The sequence below is a fragment of the Mustelus asterias genome, chromosome 3 (assembly GCF_964213995.1).
Source record: "Mustelus asterias chromosome 3, sMusAst1.hap1.1, whole genome shotgun sequence".
Lineage (NCBI taxonomy): Eukaryota > Metazoa > Chordata > Chondrichthyes > Carcharhiniformes > Triakidae > Mustelus > Mustelus asterias.
Window position 1 is genome coordinate 141,000,572 of NC_135803.1, and position 16,855 is coordinate 141,017,426.

The 16,855-nt window shown below is 38.3% G+C and overlaps 2 protein-coding genes and 2 non-coding genes across 15 annotated transcripts in view; 3 read left to right on the forward strand and 1 right to left on the reverse strand.

The window, feature by feature from the left end:
* Positions 1 to 2,618, reverse strand: part of pbrm1 (polybromo 1) — a 67,498-nt gene extending 64,880 nt beyond the window's left edge. For 7 of the 12 annotated variants that reach the window (XM_078209793.1, XM_078209792.1, XM_078209786.1 and 4 more), the window contains exon 1: positions 2,506 to 2,608. The gene's annotated coding sequence lies outside the window, so the exon portion shown is untranslated. Of the gene's footprint in view, positions 1 to 2,505 lie in introns of all 12 variants that reach the window. The other 5 variants (XM_078209788.1, XM_078209787.1, XM_078209785.1 and 2 more) reach the window with 2 other exon arrangements.
* A 53-nt stretch (positions 2,619 to 2,671) lies between these two features.
* Positions 2,672 to 16,631, forward strand: gnl3 (G protein nucleolar 3). Its single transcript, XM_078209798.1, has 15 exons — positions 2,672 to 2,742; positions 2,845 to 2,903; positions 6,663 to 6,806; positions 7,660 to 7,767; positions 7,856 to 7,924; positions 8,347 to 8,482; positions 8,597 to 8,700; positions 9,468 to 9,600; positions 9,789 to 9,876; positions 10,474 to 10,651; positions 11,658 to 11,800; positions 11,986 to 12,110; positions 14,444 to 14,607; positions 16,030 to 16,150; positions 16,335 to 16,631. The coding sequence occupies exons 1-15, from the start codon at positions 2,730 to 2,732 to the stop codon at positions 16,439 to 16,441; spliced, it is 1,692 nt and encodes a 563-aa protein (XP_078065924.1). The 5' UTR covers positions 2,672 to 2,729; the 3' UTR covers positions 16,442 to 16,631.
* On the forward strand, positions 10,316 to 10,388 carry LOC144491974 (small nucleolar RNA SNORD19). The gene has a single exon (XR_013497542.1). It is a non-coding gene; the product is annotated as a small nucleolar RNA SNORD19 (small nucleolar RNA).
* Positions 10,743 to 10,819, forward strand: LOC144491976 (small nucleolar RNA SNORD19). The gene has a single exon (XR_013497543.1). It is a non-coding gene; the product is annotated as a small nucleolar RNA SNORD19 (small nucleolar RNA).
* Positions 16,632 to 16,855: the final 224 nt, after the last annotated feature.

Genomic DNA, 16,855 nt, shown 5'->3' on the forward strand with positions numbered 1-16,855 from the left:
CAACACAACTAAAGTAGGGCAGATATTTTTCCCTCATTTGCTTATTCATTAAATTATTCATTTTACTGTCAAATTGATAAGTGAATTCTGATGTCTGTAAGTAATAAATTGGGTAAAAGAATACTCTCCTTAGCCATGCAACCATGTGGCAATGTCCTACCAACATACACTATTATAGTTGACCACACACAAATGATGTTTGACGCTACCTGCAAACTTTGCTCTGCTGAATTTCCTAGCTTTGCCCAACAATTCTTTTCACCCGTCTTTCAAAGTCTAAGTGCGAAAATCAAAGTTTTTTTGTGGTAAGCAGGAAATATCTACGTATCCTGATACCATCTCCCCACTCATTTGTAGCCCTGATGCTTAAACTACAGAATAAAAGTAGACTGTACCAGTACAGTCCTTTCCATTTGAGTATAAGCTTTGCAACAATCAAGGCAAATTTTCATGCCTGCTGACTTAATCATGTAAGGGAAAAAAAACCTTTCATACAGGTATTTTTCATTGCTGAATTTTTTTTTGTGGCAGGAATAGCCAAACCTTTTGATTTGTATCAAGCAGCCCCATATTTAAAGTTAACAGATGTGTTATGGATACCATCAGTATTCTATAGATTTAGAATTGGTCCATCAACGAGGTAACAGGGTTAAGAGCACATTCCAAATTACCAGGTCCTCAAAATTCAAACATGAAAAAACAACACATATTAAAAACAAAGCAGAAATGGAAAATAATTATCGGAGCTTCATGAACTGGGTTTTGCTAAAATGTACAGTAATTCGTCTGCTCAAAATTTAGACAATCACACTATGGAGAAAAATGTCTCTGAATTCAATTTGAGGAAAGAGACAAATATCCCATGATGATCCAATGCAGACTGCTTCAGTATGTAACAGACTCTGGAGATTGTGATCCATTCAGAGACAGAAGCAGATGTTTATAGCTCAAAATTAAAACTAAATATTGAAAAGTATTAATGTGCTGAAATGTAAATAAATGCCAAACATCCATGATCATTGGTGAAATTATTGCAGAGCTGACCATTTCATTGTAACAAAGGATCATTGGTGAAATTATTTCAATACGATTTCATTGTAATAAATGTTAGTTGTCAATTGACTATTCCTCAATGGTCATTCTTGCTGTAAAATTTCAACAGACTTATTACCATCTTTAACTGAATTTATTTTTTTACCTAGAATTTGATGGTTCAATGTGTTTCAGGATGTCCCATTCGTTGAATTTCACCCCCCCCCCCCCCCCCAGCTAAAGAAATTTGTTCTAAATTACTGGAAGTACAATTGGTATCTGCACCAAGGGGCCAGCAGGGCATCCGAGTGAATGACAGGACTGACAGTACATCTCTTTACCAAATAAGATTCGAGGATAGAGAAAGAAACAGAAAAACATTGTTGAGGGAAACAGGGTGAATTAGAACTAATTGATAAAAACTAGAAAGAGAAATGAAGAGAAGGGAAAAAAATCTGGATTTAAGAGGGCGAATGTCAGAAAGGAAAAGGAAGAACAAAAGTGAAAACCTTAATTTTCAGCAATGAGTCGAAATACATTTTAACACAGCAAAGAAAGCAATTTCTTAAAACTCAGAATGGTTATCAACCAACTCCTGTTTTTGCAAAGCAAATAGTAAAGTAATTTGTGGGAATTTGTAACTCACAAGGGTATCTCTTTGTTGCCATAAATTGTTCGGTCAAACAAATAATTGTATATACATTAATCTCACTGTTAACTTTCTCAACAAATCTTGACCTAATATCCTTGCTATGTGGATCTTCGCAAACCGCGATTAAGTGCAAAATAGGAAAACCCTATACTAAACCTAACTGAATTTGAAATAACATTTCCAAAAGTTTTCAGATCGTCAAAATCCCCAATGAAATGTTTAAAGTTTGGTTTCATTGGGCAACTTTTTTTTTAAGGTGAAGTAACATTTTAGCAATGTGATGATGTTAAATAGTTGTTATGACTGCAACCAAAGAAAGGTACGTTGTTCTCCCAATGGGGAAGTGTTCTATTCCCAACCCGAGAGGCAGATTTTATTTACTGATTGCACACAACCTTTTTGTTTTTTAAACTAAAATCCCTCGAGAGTGATACCACCTAACTCTCTGATTAACAGCCTTGTAAGAATGAATATGTTCACTCAAACACCGGATATTCTGCGATGCTTAATTTCATTCAGACCTGGGAGAGGGGGATGGGCGAGAACAAGCTTAAAAAAGAAAAATGAAAAGTGCATAAACAAGGAGAAGGCATTTAGATGCTGAATGAAACGATTCAGTGCAGGAGACGGCCCATCAGGTGGGTGAAGTCTGGGCTCCGGAGAGCTGAACTGGCACAACAATAGGAGCAAGCGGCCTGAAGCTCAGAGAGACACCCTGGCGGCCGCGCAATAACAAGCCGGGGGGGGGGGGGGGGGGAATTTTAAAAAAACTCTGCACAAAACACAACCATCGCAGCTCAGCGAGCAAAGGACGTCCTTACCCCACTCGGCTGGTCCCGAAAGAACGTCCAATAAAACAGCATTAACTGCAGCAATCCACTCTGTTAAACCCCCTCTCTGTCTCTCTTCCCCCTCAGCTCCAGCGCCACGGCCGTAAAGTGGATCCAATGGTGTGTTGGCGACACTGACGTGCTCATGCTCGCACGGTTTACGGCAGGCGGGAGCCGTGTTACGTAGTTCCCCTTCCTCACCCAGAGCGGACAGCATGAAGAGGCCGAGTGAGTGCACTACTGGCTCGGACAACCCTCTATAATCTATTTTTTAAAAAATAAATTGGGAGTTAATGTTGTTTTGATTAATTATCATCTTTTTCCTCACAGAGCTGAAGAAGGCGAGCAAGCGCCTGAGCTGCCACAAGCGGTTTAAGATCCAGCGGAAGGTGAGTGAGTGAAAGAAGCCACGAGGCACAGAGGCCCCCCCACTCTGAAAGCGTCCGAGATATAAAACCGTCACCACACAGTGTTAACAGTGGGTAAAGAAAGAACTTACACATAGATCGCGACCCCAAGTTACCCCCATGCGTTTCACAATCAACAAGTGCTGTTTTAAAATGGTGGATTTTTAAAAATTGTGGATTTTGTTTTAGGTGGAAGAGCACGTGGAATGCTAGGTTTACATAGCAACTAGAAGCAGGAGTAGGCCATTCGGGTATTTGAGCCTGCTCCACCATTCAATGGTGCTCATCGAATTCAATATCCCGATCCCCAAGAACTAAATCTAATTTCTTCTTGAAATCAGACAACGTTTTGGCCTCAGCCACTTTCTGTAGTAGTGAATTCCACATATTCACCACTGGGTGAAGAGATTTCTCTTCACCTTGGTTCTTAAATGGCAAATGATGCGTAATATAAAGTCAAATTGATTTTTAAAAAATATATATAAAATCTTGTGAGTTGCATGTAGTCTTGGAAATCACACTTGAAAAAATGATGCCACGATAGAGTACGGGGATATTCACTAGAATGCTACCTGAGGTGAGAGATGAACCTGGAAAAAATGTTCTCTTCATTTGACCAGATTTGATTGTGCAGAGAGAGCAGCTAAAATATTATCCATTAATTGCGATGGTTAGAATAAGGATATGGTGATATAAGATTTAGGATGAGGGCCGGAGAAACCTTTTTACAGAATTGGTGATTGAGCAGACACCATGTTACCATTTAATAGCTAAAACAGTGGACATTGAGTTAAAAGTATAGCTTGTGACAGCTAAACATCAATGTGGACGTGGTCATTTTCTTTTGTATTTGATCCATGTGCATTTAAGAAATGCAAATGCTAAAAGTTTTCAGTACTTTAATTTTTATGCAGTTATACCTCATTAATATCTCGTGGAATTTGCACTTTATGCTATGCCAAAAATGCCTCTTTTGAACAAGCTACATTGATCTGACCACTTAGCTAGGAATTTTAGATGTAGCTATCAAACTGTTGATGAATAAAGTAGTTTTTTATTCAACAGCCAGAACCAAGGATGCTGGAAAAATTCAGCGGGTCTGGCAACATTTGTAAGGAGTGAAGACCAGAGTTAATGTTTCGAGTTATTTTGGCTCTCTGTCAAAAGAGAAGGAGAATGTGTTAGATATTAATGTGCAGCTGTGAGAGACTACAACAAAAGAATAAAAGACATGACCTGGGGTGGGGGTGCATTAGAGTAATACATGTATGGAAGAAAGGTCACAATCTAAAGCTGCCAGCCTTCGATGTTGTGTCCTAAAGGCTGCAATGTGCCCAACCGGAAGATGAGATGCTGCTGCTTGAGCTTGTGATAGGGTTGAGTGGAGAATTGGAGAAGACCAAGGATAGCCATGTGGCCATGAAAGCAAAGTGCTGAGCTAAAATGGCAAGCCACAGGAAGGTTGGGGTCATGCTTATGGACTGAGTGAAGGTGTCTCCAATGTAGAGGAAATTGCATTGGGAGTAGTGAATACAATAGACCAAATTGAAGGAATGTTTGGGGCCTTGAATGGTGAAAGAGAGAGGAGGTAAAGGGACAAGTGTTGCACTGTCTGCGATTGCATTTGGTTTTACAGCATTGCTAATATCCAACAATATTCTGCTATTTTGAATTATAACCAATATTATACTTTTAATATCAATCTTGTATTCTTTGATCACTTGATATTCAAGCCTTTTTAATGTGAGGTGAATAGAAACCTTTTTGTAACTTACAATTAACTGCTAGCCATCTAAGGAAAAATAGTGCTACTGTTGTAAAATAGTTTAATTGGTAAGAGAAACCATGCATTTATTAAATGCCTTTCCTGTCTTCAGGGCATCCCAAAGTGATTAAGAGCCATGATTATTTTTTTTGGAATATAGTCACTTGCGTATGGAAACATGAGAGCCAATTTGTACACAGGACTCCCACAACGAACAGCAATTGGAAAGTATTTTATTGGATAATATCTTATCAAAGTAACACATTAATATCTTTGAACTTTAAAGGAAAGTTGAGGATGGTGACAATGCTGACCTAGGCACAATAGAGTAAAGGGCTGCCCAAAGGAAGAGGAAATCTAGTTTCTAGGGCGTTTTAATTATATGGGGGATAGGTAGCATCCTCTGCAGTTAAGACCAAGAGTCCAATGCTTATGTTGCCTCCCTGATGCCTGGGTGAGGAATGTCTCGATGTAGCTCTGATTCCAAAGATCCAGTTGTGGTGGTCCATGTCTAGACCAGTGATCAGAAAGAAAAGGAGTATCAGAAGTTAGGACCTAAATTAAGAAGGAATACCTCGAGGCAGATCAGCTCAGGATCATTACTGGAACCATGAAATATTTGGCATTGGGCCATGCAGATCTAAAAGACGAACATGTGTCTAAATGAATGATATGGGAGGATGAATTCCTTTTCATGAGACACTGGCATTTGTACTGGGACAGGAAGGAGCTGTACCATTAGGACAAATTATACCTGAACTGGAGTGGGGCCGGTGTCCTAGCAGAACGAGTAAATGGGAAGGTGTCAAAGGCAATGAAATAGTGAGTTGGGAGAAAAATATAAGAAATGAAACTGGCTTAAATGTTAAAAAAGAGAGCATTGATTAGAAACAGGAGGGCAGTAGAAAAAAGTAACAGCCATCATTAAGACAAATCAAATCCATCTGGACAGGTGAGCGATATTAAATGATCAGTCACAATGACGGATAATCATAGTGGCAGGGTGTGCAGGAAGAAATACCCAAACAAAACATGGAAAGAAGTAACAAACATAAGAATAATCGAAAGAGATTTTAACTTAGTCAACTAAGAGTTAAAGGAATGGATTTCCAAAATGGAATGTTAGCTTAGAATATGGTATGGCGCTGTTTAATGTTGATTCATTTAACATTTCAGTTCCAAGGTGTTTGCCACAAACTTCTTCTAATGTGGGTTGCCTGTGCACAAAATCTTTTCTGCGGCACTTCAACTCTCATCCTCAGTTCATCTCCCTACCATTTCTCTCTCCCCTCCCCCCCAGCTCTTGTCTTTCTGGCATTATTCCCTGGCCCGTCTCCATACTGATGTTGCTGTCAGGCTTGCTCCTGAACTGGAGCTCCTGGGCTCCATTGAGTGGCAGAAGTGAGTTGGTGCAGGTAATCCCAGGACTCCAGCAGCTTCCTTCGCTGACCAACTTCTGCCACTAGATGGAGACTGGTCAATTTAAAATTGCTATTCGGAGGTCTGGTTTCAAAATATGTCATGTGTTGTATTTCTTTTATTTGTTTTTGTTTTTTTAATTTAAAAGTTATTTCAACTTGTACATAGGCTCCTTTGGACATTTCTTGCCCGGAAAAACCAAACTCCAGCTTTAGCACTGATGTGGGATGTTATGATTCATTTGAAGTTGTGATTTTTAGGAATGCAACCGCAAGTCAGGACTCCCTGTATAAATGGGCAGAATTCTTGCAACAGTTGCACTGTATCTAGAATACTGTGTACGATACTAGACACCCGTGCATTAGAAATTTGCAGATTCACTAGAATGCTATCACTGCCCCAAAACCTAGATTTAAAGGACATATTGTATGTTAACTAGGGTTTGTGTACTGAATAAACAGACACAATATAAATGGCTATATAGTCTCTGTATAGAATGCGTTGTCTAATTTGATTCTATGTTGAATGGTGTTGCTAATCTTTTAATTTTTTCATAGATTCGTGAACACAAGCGGAAAGTACGAAAGGAAGCAAAGAAACATGGGAATAAGGGAAAAAAGTCTCGAAAGGACCCTGGTGTACCTAATAGTGCTCCATTTAAAGAAGCCATACTTCGAGAAGCTGAACAAAGGAAACAAGATGTAAGTGGGCTCTGTTTATTTAGAAATGAGGGGGAAAAATCACACCGTGATTATGGTCTGGAATATTACTGCCTGAGAGTGTAGTGGAGGCAGGTTCAATTGAGGCATGTGAGAAGGAATTACTTGAAAAGAAACAATGTTTACAGGGAGAAGATAGAATGGCACGCGGTGAAATGCATGATTGGAGACCTGCCACAGACATGATGGGCCAAATGACCTCTTGTACTGTAGCAGTATTTGATATTCTTCATATGCACTTGACAGGCTTCCAATTTTGTGTGATTGGTGTGCTCATGGGCCTGAATATATTGTGATTTCGGTATTTCCCGGTATAATTTGAGGTAGCTGACTGCTTGAAATATACATTTTAAAAAATTTTCAAATTCAGAATGTGGCTGAGTATGTAGCCTCCTAAAATTAACTCGGCTGCTGTTTACTACTTCTGGATATTGTTTGTGTTGGGGGGGGGGCAGGTGGAGGGGAGATAACAAGAATATGTATATTTTGTGTTTTGCTTTTAATTTAACCATGGACATTTGGAGACAATTTTATTAATTTACAAACAGTTGAAAGTTTCATAAATCAGTAGTAAAGGCAGAAGCAGATGACTGTTGATCACAAATCTAATGCTGATTTAACCTTCATGAATATTATAATGCTTTATAATAACTTGGATTAAATATTTTATGCAGAATATTTTGAGATTTGTTTATTGTGAATGATGATTCTAGAAAGGTAAGATAAATTCACAAAATTAAGTCAAAACAATAAATGTGGATAAGGCAACTCTTTGGATGGGTGTTGCTCAATATAAAAATACAACATGAGACTTATAGCACTTGACTTCTCGCAGCTCGAAGAACTGAAGCAGAAACAGAAGCTTGCCAGACAGAAAGAAGTTGAAAAGAAAAGGAAACTTGAAGCTAAGAAAGCCCCAGAAATAAATGAGAAGAAACTTAAGGTATACATTTCTCTTTATATTTTTCATTCTTCCGTTGGCAAATGTATACTAAATTTTAATGTGTTGCTCTTGAAATTTATCTCTAAAGCAAAAGAAAAAAGTGGCCAAATTGCAGGATAAAAGTCCAAGAAAATCTCTATGCTGTGAGCTGAATAAGGTTAGTGAATGGTTTTTGAGGTAAATTGTGGCTACTATGTCTGCTATTTTATACTTGCATTTATTTACTTAGTCATGAACTGGCTCCAAATTGTCTTGGAGGCAGGCTGGGGGAGAATAATTGGATTAAGAGCCTGCTTGTAACTATTAATTTTAAAAATGTAATAAACAAGATCACTTGAGTTCAATTCAGTTGAGGAAAAGCTAATTTAAAAAAAAATTATTCCTGTAAGCCTTCCCAATTGCCATGTAATTAATCTTCTAATTCTCTACCATCTAGTATTGTATTTGTCTGTAGTAGTCACTTTCTATTATTAAGTGAATTTTGAAAGACAGGGCTATTCTTGAGGCACAGGATGGACCTGATGCATATTAGTTTCATTGTTGAAGTGTTGGTATTGAGATTGTTTCCTATTCCGTTAGGTGCTTGATACTGCAGATGTGGTTCTAGAAGTGCTAGATGCCAGAGACCCTCTTGGTTATAGGTGCCCTCAAGTGGAGCAGACGGTCTTGCAATCTGAAGGAAAGAAGCAACTGGTCCTTGTATTGAACAAGATTGGTAAGAAGACGCTTTAAGTGTGCTAGAGTTTTATAACCAAAATATTAAGTCGAACAGTTAATAAAATTTGGACGGGGGGAACCATGTATTAATAATTTCATCTTTATTGTTTAGACTTGGTGCCAAAGGAGAATGCCGAGAAATGGCTTAAATATTTGGAAAATGAATTTCCTGTTGTAGTTTTCAAATCATCAACACTGCTACAAGACAGAACAATGGTACGTTTCCCAAAGCTGGTGTAAGCCAATCAATTTTAGTGTCTTGTGTTAACTAACTACTTTTGAAAGCTGAAGTTGTTTTAAATATGTGGGGATTAAGATTCAACTCTGAATTCACACAATATAGAGTTCTGTTTAACCAAATTTGAAACTTCAAATTTTTAGGAATCTTTCAGAATTGACTAAACATTGCTTCTTCATAAAGATTAATTTCAGGATAATCCAGAAATTTCATAGAAATCATAGAAACCCTACAGTGCAGAAGGAGGCCATTCGGCCCATCGAGTCTGCACCGACCACAATCCCACCCAAGCCCCACATAATTTATTTCAACAAAGTATTAAAATTTTAGAAAAAACTCTTCATTTGTGTAATTTGAGCAAAGGCAAAACTACTGTATTATTTGTATCCTCTCTTCAGCATCCCTGTACCGTTGTTATTTATTTGAAGTTTCTTATGGTATGTGCATGGACAGCTGTGGTAACTTTTTCGCCCATTCCCAATTTTGTGGGCACCACCATTATCATGGAGAAATGCCTTAAGTGTAGTCTGGGTCACCCAGGGATTTCTGTTGAAATTAGGTAGTTAACACATGAACTGCTCAAATTCTATCACTCCCCTTACAAAACGTTGAATACTAATGTGTTGTGCCACTGAGCAATGCTTAATGTGAAAGTAGTGAACATTAATTATAGCAGAATTAGAAAACTTTGTGCATCAGTTCTAGATCTATTTTCATTTAAACTTCTATTAGTTTTTTTTAACAGGAGAAAAGAAAACGGAATACTGGCATAGAGATATCACATAGCAATACCTGTGCTGGTGATGAAAATCTTTTAAAACTACTTGGAAGCTACTGCAGAAAACAAGATTTAAAAAGCATTAAAGTTGGTGTAGTAGGTGAGTGTTGATTTAAAATGTTTGCTTATAAATTAAAAAGTAGTCTGACTGTAAATTTCAGCTTTTCAAAATTATAACATTTCTCTTTCATTCCTTGCCTAGCCAATAAAATTCAAATTCATTGATTTGAGCTAACCTGGTAAGTACGAAAGTATAACTAAATTGTCTTTGTTTGTCTCCTTTTCCAGGCTTTCCAAATGTAGGGAAAAGCAGTATAATTAACAGCTTGAAGAAAATGAGAGCTTGCAACGTGGGACAAGTAAGAGGTCTTACAAAGTAAGAATGCTAAAGTTGGGATAGTCATGTGTTAGATAAAATAAAGCAGCAGATGCACTATTAACCATTAACCTGCTGGCTAACTCTTGTTGGACTGCTTTGTTCTTCACTAAACATACCATAGCTTTTTCTTGCAAGTTATTTTAAGAATAGGTGTTCTTTTTATCAAGTGAGATGTGCATTTAATTTGACTGTTGCAGGCATGTTAAGATTTTGAATTAATCCCAATCATTGACTAAATTCAAAGCATCTGTGTTCAAACCTATTCTTTTGCTTTAATAGTTTGATTGCTTTAGCATGTGACCCTGTAAAAAAAAAAATCCACTTGCGATTACATTGCCAGTAAAATAAGGTTTCAAAAATATACCAACATGCCTACTATTAAATTGCTTCCTGAATTTATCTTTTTAACTAAAGTTTATATATATTGAAGTGGAGTGAAAAATGAGGACAATTTTCATAGCCTGATGTTCCGTGACTGCTAAAGATCCAACTCTGATTTCACTCGGGCATTAGGCCTTTATTTTCTCTGAATAAAATGTATTTTGTTTGAACTGGTGACTGTGGAAAGATGTTAACAATTATTATCTTACACAGATCCATGCAAGAGGTGCTTGTTGATAAGCAGATCAAGGTATTGGACAGTCCAGGTATTATTGCTTCTTTATCGAATTCAGGGGTTGCCTTGTCCTTGAGGAACACTGTCGATATTGAAACACTGGAAAAGCCTACGTCTGTAGTGGAACCCATACTAAAGAACTGCAATAAACAGCAGGTACTGAGTCCGTTTTATCCCTCTTGCTTTTTAAAAAATGTACAATTAATCAAATAGTGTTCTTTTTATACACAAACTTATATTTTTGAGTGAGAAATGAGGATAAATGAAATGGTCAGAAAGTATATGTTTGACTTCTAAAGATCCAACTCTGATCTCACTCCGAATATTACTTAAGCCAGTTTTTAAAAGCATGTATTTGTTGTAATTACTGTGTAAAATGCTACATTGAGGTTTTCAATGGGTATTTTCTGTAGTTTTGTGTACTTACCATTCCAACTCAACGCCTTACACTGAAGGAGAAATCACAAACTTTGTGTGAAATTAATCGGTATTTCAGTGTGAGGATTACAGTATTCTTTGTGGTATGTCACAAATGGCTACCCACAGCTTATATCTGGCCTCCTTATTTAATCTGAGAGACTAATGGACTGTGTGAAGCAGTGGTGGGCAACCTGTGGCCCACAAGAGATTTTGTTGACGTTCCCCAATGCAGAGTTGCCACAAACTGCTGACTTTTGTCTGCAGAGTTTACTGTACTGTTTACTGCTATGACTGTAATGATACTCATAAAGCAAGGGCAATTGAATGAGGTGCATGCTGATTGCACACATTGATTGTGTGAGCCATGTGTCCGGAGTGTAAATATTTTTGTTTTTACCATTTAAAGTATAGCTCCATGAAATATTCAGCCTGTATTAAATCTTATTCAAGGGGTCATGGTTACTGAACAGGCCTGATTTCAATCTTGCAGCCCACTGAGATGGAGGGTCACTTGTGGCCCACTCACTAGGCTAGGTTGCCCATCACTGGTGCAAAGGCACACAGCACAACCAGTTTAGTAAGGCCCCTGCTAATAACATTGTGTGACACTATGAAGAGGATAACAGAGAAGCTATAATGTTCAGCTCAAGCTCTGAGCAATTGTAAAAAGTTATAATTTTCTCGTCCAAAATGTGTATACCAACTGTTTTAGCTAATTATGCGCACATTTTTGCCACAACAGGTTATGTTGCAGTATAATGTCCCAGACTTTAAAACATCACTGGAATTTTTAACGTTGTTGGCTCGGAAAAGGAGCATGTTGAAGAAAGGGGGGATTCCTGACGTGGAGAAAGCAGCCAGACTGATCCTTTACGATTGGACTGGGTAATTAAAATTCAGCTGCCATTATGCAGAACTGAATGCAATTGTTAAAATGCAAATAGTGTTACTGTTTTCTAAACAATTGCACGTTTTCTCAGTGACTGAACTATATTAAACCTTTGCTAAAAATATATAGTCAATGGTTATGATAGTGTACAAATGTGTATTTTTTTTCTATTTGTCTTAAGAGCAAAGGTTAGTTATCATACATATCCCCCAGAGCTACCTGTAAACACTGCAAACCTTGTGGAGGAAGCAAAAAGAGGCTTCGACACTGGAGAACTAACCAAAGGGAATGAAAATACACTTAAAGGTAAAGAATACATTTGTGTAGTTAAAATACAGTGTAAAACTTTTTGGTATGAATTTAATTATAGTTTTATTATTGTCATGAATTGTTTCTTGCGTGCTATACAGACAAAACATACCGTACAGAGGGGGAGAAAGATAGGAGAGAGCGCAGAATGTAGTGTTACAGTCATAGCTCAAGTGTAGAGGTCGGTCCATTCAAAAGTCTAGCAGCAGGGAAGAAGCTGTTCTCGAGACAGTTGGTACGTGATCTCAGACTTTTATATCTTTTTCCTGACAGGAGGAGGTGCATGGGATCTTTGATTATGCTGGCTGCTTTTCTGAGGCAGTGGGAAGTGTAGACTGAAACAGGAGATGGGAGGCTGGTTTGCGTGATGGACTGGGTTACATTCACAAGCTGTTTGTAGTTTCTTGCAGTCTTGGTCAGAGCTGGAGCCATACCAAGCTGTGATGCATCCAGAAAGGATGTTTTCTGTGGTAAATCTGTAAAAATTGAGTCATAATGGACATGCCAAACTTATTCGTGGAATTGTATACAACCACACTCTAATCTGGCCTGGCATATCATCCCAGTACCATCAAACCACGTGATCAATGCTAGCTAAATGCTGGGGATTCGTGTCAGGAGGAGAACCAGGCATACCTAAAAATAAGGTGTCAATCTGGTGAGGCTGCAGCACAGGACTACTTGCATACCAAGCTGCAAAGGCAGCATATGGTTCCCACAACCAAAGGCTGTGCAGTTCTGCCACATCTAGTTGTGAATGCTGGACATTTAAACAAGCTATTCCAGTATAGCTACAGCCCTAGCATCTACTCAGCAATGTGGAAGGCTGTCCAGGTATGTCCTGTCAACAAAAAGCAAGACAAATCCCTTCCGGTCAATTACTGCCCCATCAGCAAAGTGATGGAATGGGGTCATTTACAGTGCTATCAAGTGGCATTTACTCACTGTTTGGATTCTGTCAGGGCTGCTCCACTCCTGAACCTATTACAGTATTGGTACAAATATGGACAAAAGAGCTGAACTCAAGAAGTGAGGTGAAAGTGACAGTCCTTTATCAAGGCAATGTTTGACCAAGAGTGGTTTCAAGTAACCTAGGCTAAACTGGAGTCAATGAGAATCTGGGAAAACTCTCCACTACTTGGAGTCAAACTGAGCATAAAGAAAGGTGGTTGTGATTTTTTTGGAGGTCAACCATCTCTCCCAGGACATCACTGCAGGAGTTTCTCATGACAGTGTCTTAGGCTGGACTGTCTTCAGCTGTTTCATCAGTGACCTCCCTCCATCATAAGCTCAGAGGTGGGGATGTTTGCGGAAAATTACAGAATATTCAGCATCACTCTTGACTCGTATTAAAGCACATGGCAGCAAGACCTGGAATGCATTCCAGTTTGGGCTGGTAAGTGGCACGTAACATTCATACTATGCAGTGACCACCCCCAAGAGTGTCTAATCGTTGCCCCTTGACATTCAATGGCATTACCCATGAATCTCCCACTATCAATATTGTGGGGGTAACCATTGACCAGAAACGTTTTGACATATAAAACAAGTAAGCCTGGAAATTCTGTGGTAACTCGCCTACTGACTTCGCCATAGCCTGTCCACCATCTCCAAGGCACAAATCCAAGCGTGTGATGGGAATACCCACCTCCATTTGCCTGGATGAGTTAGTTCCAACAACACTCAAGCTTGACACCATCCAGGACAAAGCAGCCTGCTCGAGTGGCACTCCATCCAACACCTTTAACATCCACTCTTTCCATTACTGTGTGTGCCATTCACAAGATGCTCTCCAGCGTTCCGTTTGATAGTATTTTCCACACCTGTGACCTGTGCTGTCTAGAAGGACAAGTGTGGCAAATGCATGTGAACACCACTACTTCCAGATTCCCCTCCAAGTTGCACATCATGACCTGGAACTATATCACTGTTCCTTCTGTCCCTGGATCAAAATCCAGAGGCCTTCCCATCAGTGCCTACACTCCAGGGACTTCAGCAGTTCAAGGTAGCAGCTCGCCACCATGTTCTTGAGGGCAATTGGTGGGGGACAAAAAAAATGTTGGCTTAGCCAGTTGAGGACCATGGCCTGTGAAATAACAAAACAAAATAACTTTTCGGTGGTTATGGGGATATGTATATAAGATTAAAAATTGGGACAGAAAGCAGAAATTTATTGACAAGTCTGAGCTGTGGAGTTAACAATTGAAACCGAGACCTTGCATAGGTGAGATGGATGTGATAAAGGGGATATGAGAATGAGAGACAATCTTATGACAATTCAAATAGTTTCTGTGTATTAATTTTTTGTCTCTCTTGCTCTTTCCCTCAAGTTGTTAGATGCCCAAACATGGCCAGTAGTATAGTATTCCAGTCGACAGGACAAACCAATGGACTAATTGAGGAGGGCAATGTGGAAGAGGAATTAAATGATAAAGATGACAGTCTAATGGAGCAAGAAGATCATGACTGTTTGGTGGAGCAAGAAAATTCAAAGGTAACCTAATTGCTAATTCTGATGTATCCATTCAGTTACTTTTTCATCTTTTGGAAATTTTGGTTAAACGTCTTTAGGACATACCACAGTTTGGAGACTCAAACTTGACTTACTGGTTTCATTTTTTTCTTCAGGGGCAAAGGTTGAATACAAAATTACAGGAAGAAATAAATTATTTCTAATACTGCATAAATATATAGCATAAGTTAAAGCTTTTAAATTTTTGCAGTTCAGTTGGGTGACATCTTAATCTTGAGCACGTTGAGCAAATGTGAAAAAGGAACAGGCCTTTCAGTTCACTAAGTCTATTTTATTCAGGTGAAGCAGCCACAGTCTAATTATATCTGACTAATTTTGAGTGAGATGAAGAACTCTGCTTTTATTCTTGACAGCAATTTAACACAATCCTCAATACCAATCCACCACGTTAAAACAGACTCCTAATCTGATTTACATTTGTCAGGCAGGACTGGAATCATGTTGCGCAGAAGCTGGATAAATCCAAGTTGGTATTCTGAAACTGTAGAGCTCATCATCCCAGGGCGTCTAGACAATTGTGATGAGGTTAAAATTCCCTGGATTTGGGGTTTGAAGGAATGGTTCAATAGTAGCAGAACAAACCTAATTAAACCAACTTGAAATACTATCAATCCAACATCAGCTATTAGAGATCGCAGACTCCCATTTGGATGATTGGAGGAAGGGAAAAGTGCAGAAAGCACAGACCTTTTCTGGATCATTAATGGTTATGATAGCAGTGGGTTGTGCTAAGGGGGCAGATTTTATTGATGGGACTCCTTGCTTAATTCAGAAACGTTGAGTCATTTTGAGTACAGTGTTCTTAAACCTTTCTCCTATGTTTTACTGGTGTCTGAGGGTTCTGAGCATGTGCAGGTTTGAGTGCTTTTCAGTCTGCAAGCATGACCTACTTTTACTGATGCTCCTGTTTTTGTTCTAGTTATTATTCTGCTGAGTAACTTATTAAACATTTATGTAATCGTTCTTTGAACAATGTATCAACTATCTTATTTGTGGTCTCAAGTTATCACAAGGAAAACTAACAGGAAAAATGACAACTGGTCTTGCAGAAAATGTCTATAAATTTTAAAAGATAAATCATAGAAAATAGCAGTAGTAGGCCATTCAGCCCTCCAAGCCTATTCCACCATTCATTTTGACCACGACTGATCATATTTCAATTTCCTGATTCTGCCTTCTCCCCCCTCCCAACCCTTGATCAATTTAGTCTCATGAGCTATATCTAATTTCTTCTCAATCACAATGTTTTGGCTTCAACTACTTTCTGTGGTAGTGAAATCACAATACGACTATGATATGCAAGAATAGCTGGTGAAAATGTAGGATTGTATATTATTCCACTTTTTAAACAATAGTAAACATTAAATAATGACTCTATCCTAGGCAGAATATGCTGAAATAGACCAAGATAAAGAAAAGTTAAAAGCAGACAGACGTCCAACAGCCAAAATGTTGCAAGTAAAACAAATGAAAGCACCCGCCAAGAAAAGGCAACTGGAATCAGGTTGGTTATTAAGTTTTATTTTGAGCTGTGATTATTGTAAACTAACAAATGCACTGTGGGATCTAAAAGTTTTAAAATGTATGGAACTTTAAAGTTGTTTGTGTGTTGGAGGAAATTTTTTGTTGGGTTCCTAATCTAACTATTTAATTTTAGCTTTAAAGTAATTTTGTCTTTTGTTTTTCAGAGAAAATAGCTGACCCTGGCCAGAAACCCCTCAGTGTAGACCTTTCTTGTGAAAAACCAATGGAGGATGCATATGATTTCAACACTGATTATGTTGAGGATCTGTAACCATTGCCAATAGCTAGTGACTGGCTGTTGTAAGATTTGGACTATACAATGCAATGAATTGTTTTCCATCAAAAGCAATCATTTCCCTAAAGTAGCTTTAGGGTTTGAGATGTTAGTATAAGACAAATTGTAAGATAACTTGTAAAATATGTGTTGGATATATGACATTAAATAACTTTGCTACGCTGTGCTTAATGGTTACTGATTTAATCAATATACAAATTAGATGGAAGAACTGGAAAGTAACCTGAAGTATTGGGCTCTGTTAATTGTAATTTCTAGAGTAAATTAAAACCACTGAATATGACTAGGCCTTTTGGCTAACATCAAGTGTAGTATCGACATCTTGGTTGAAGTCATTAGGTTACATTTTAGCTTCATTTGAAGCAATTTTTAAAAGCGGCATCTTGGCCT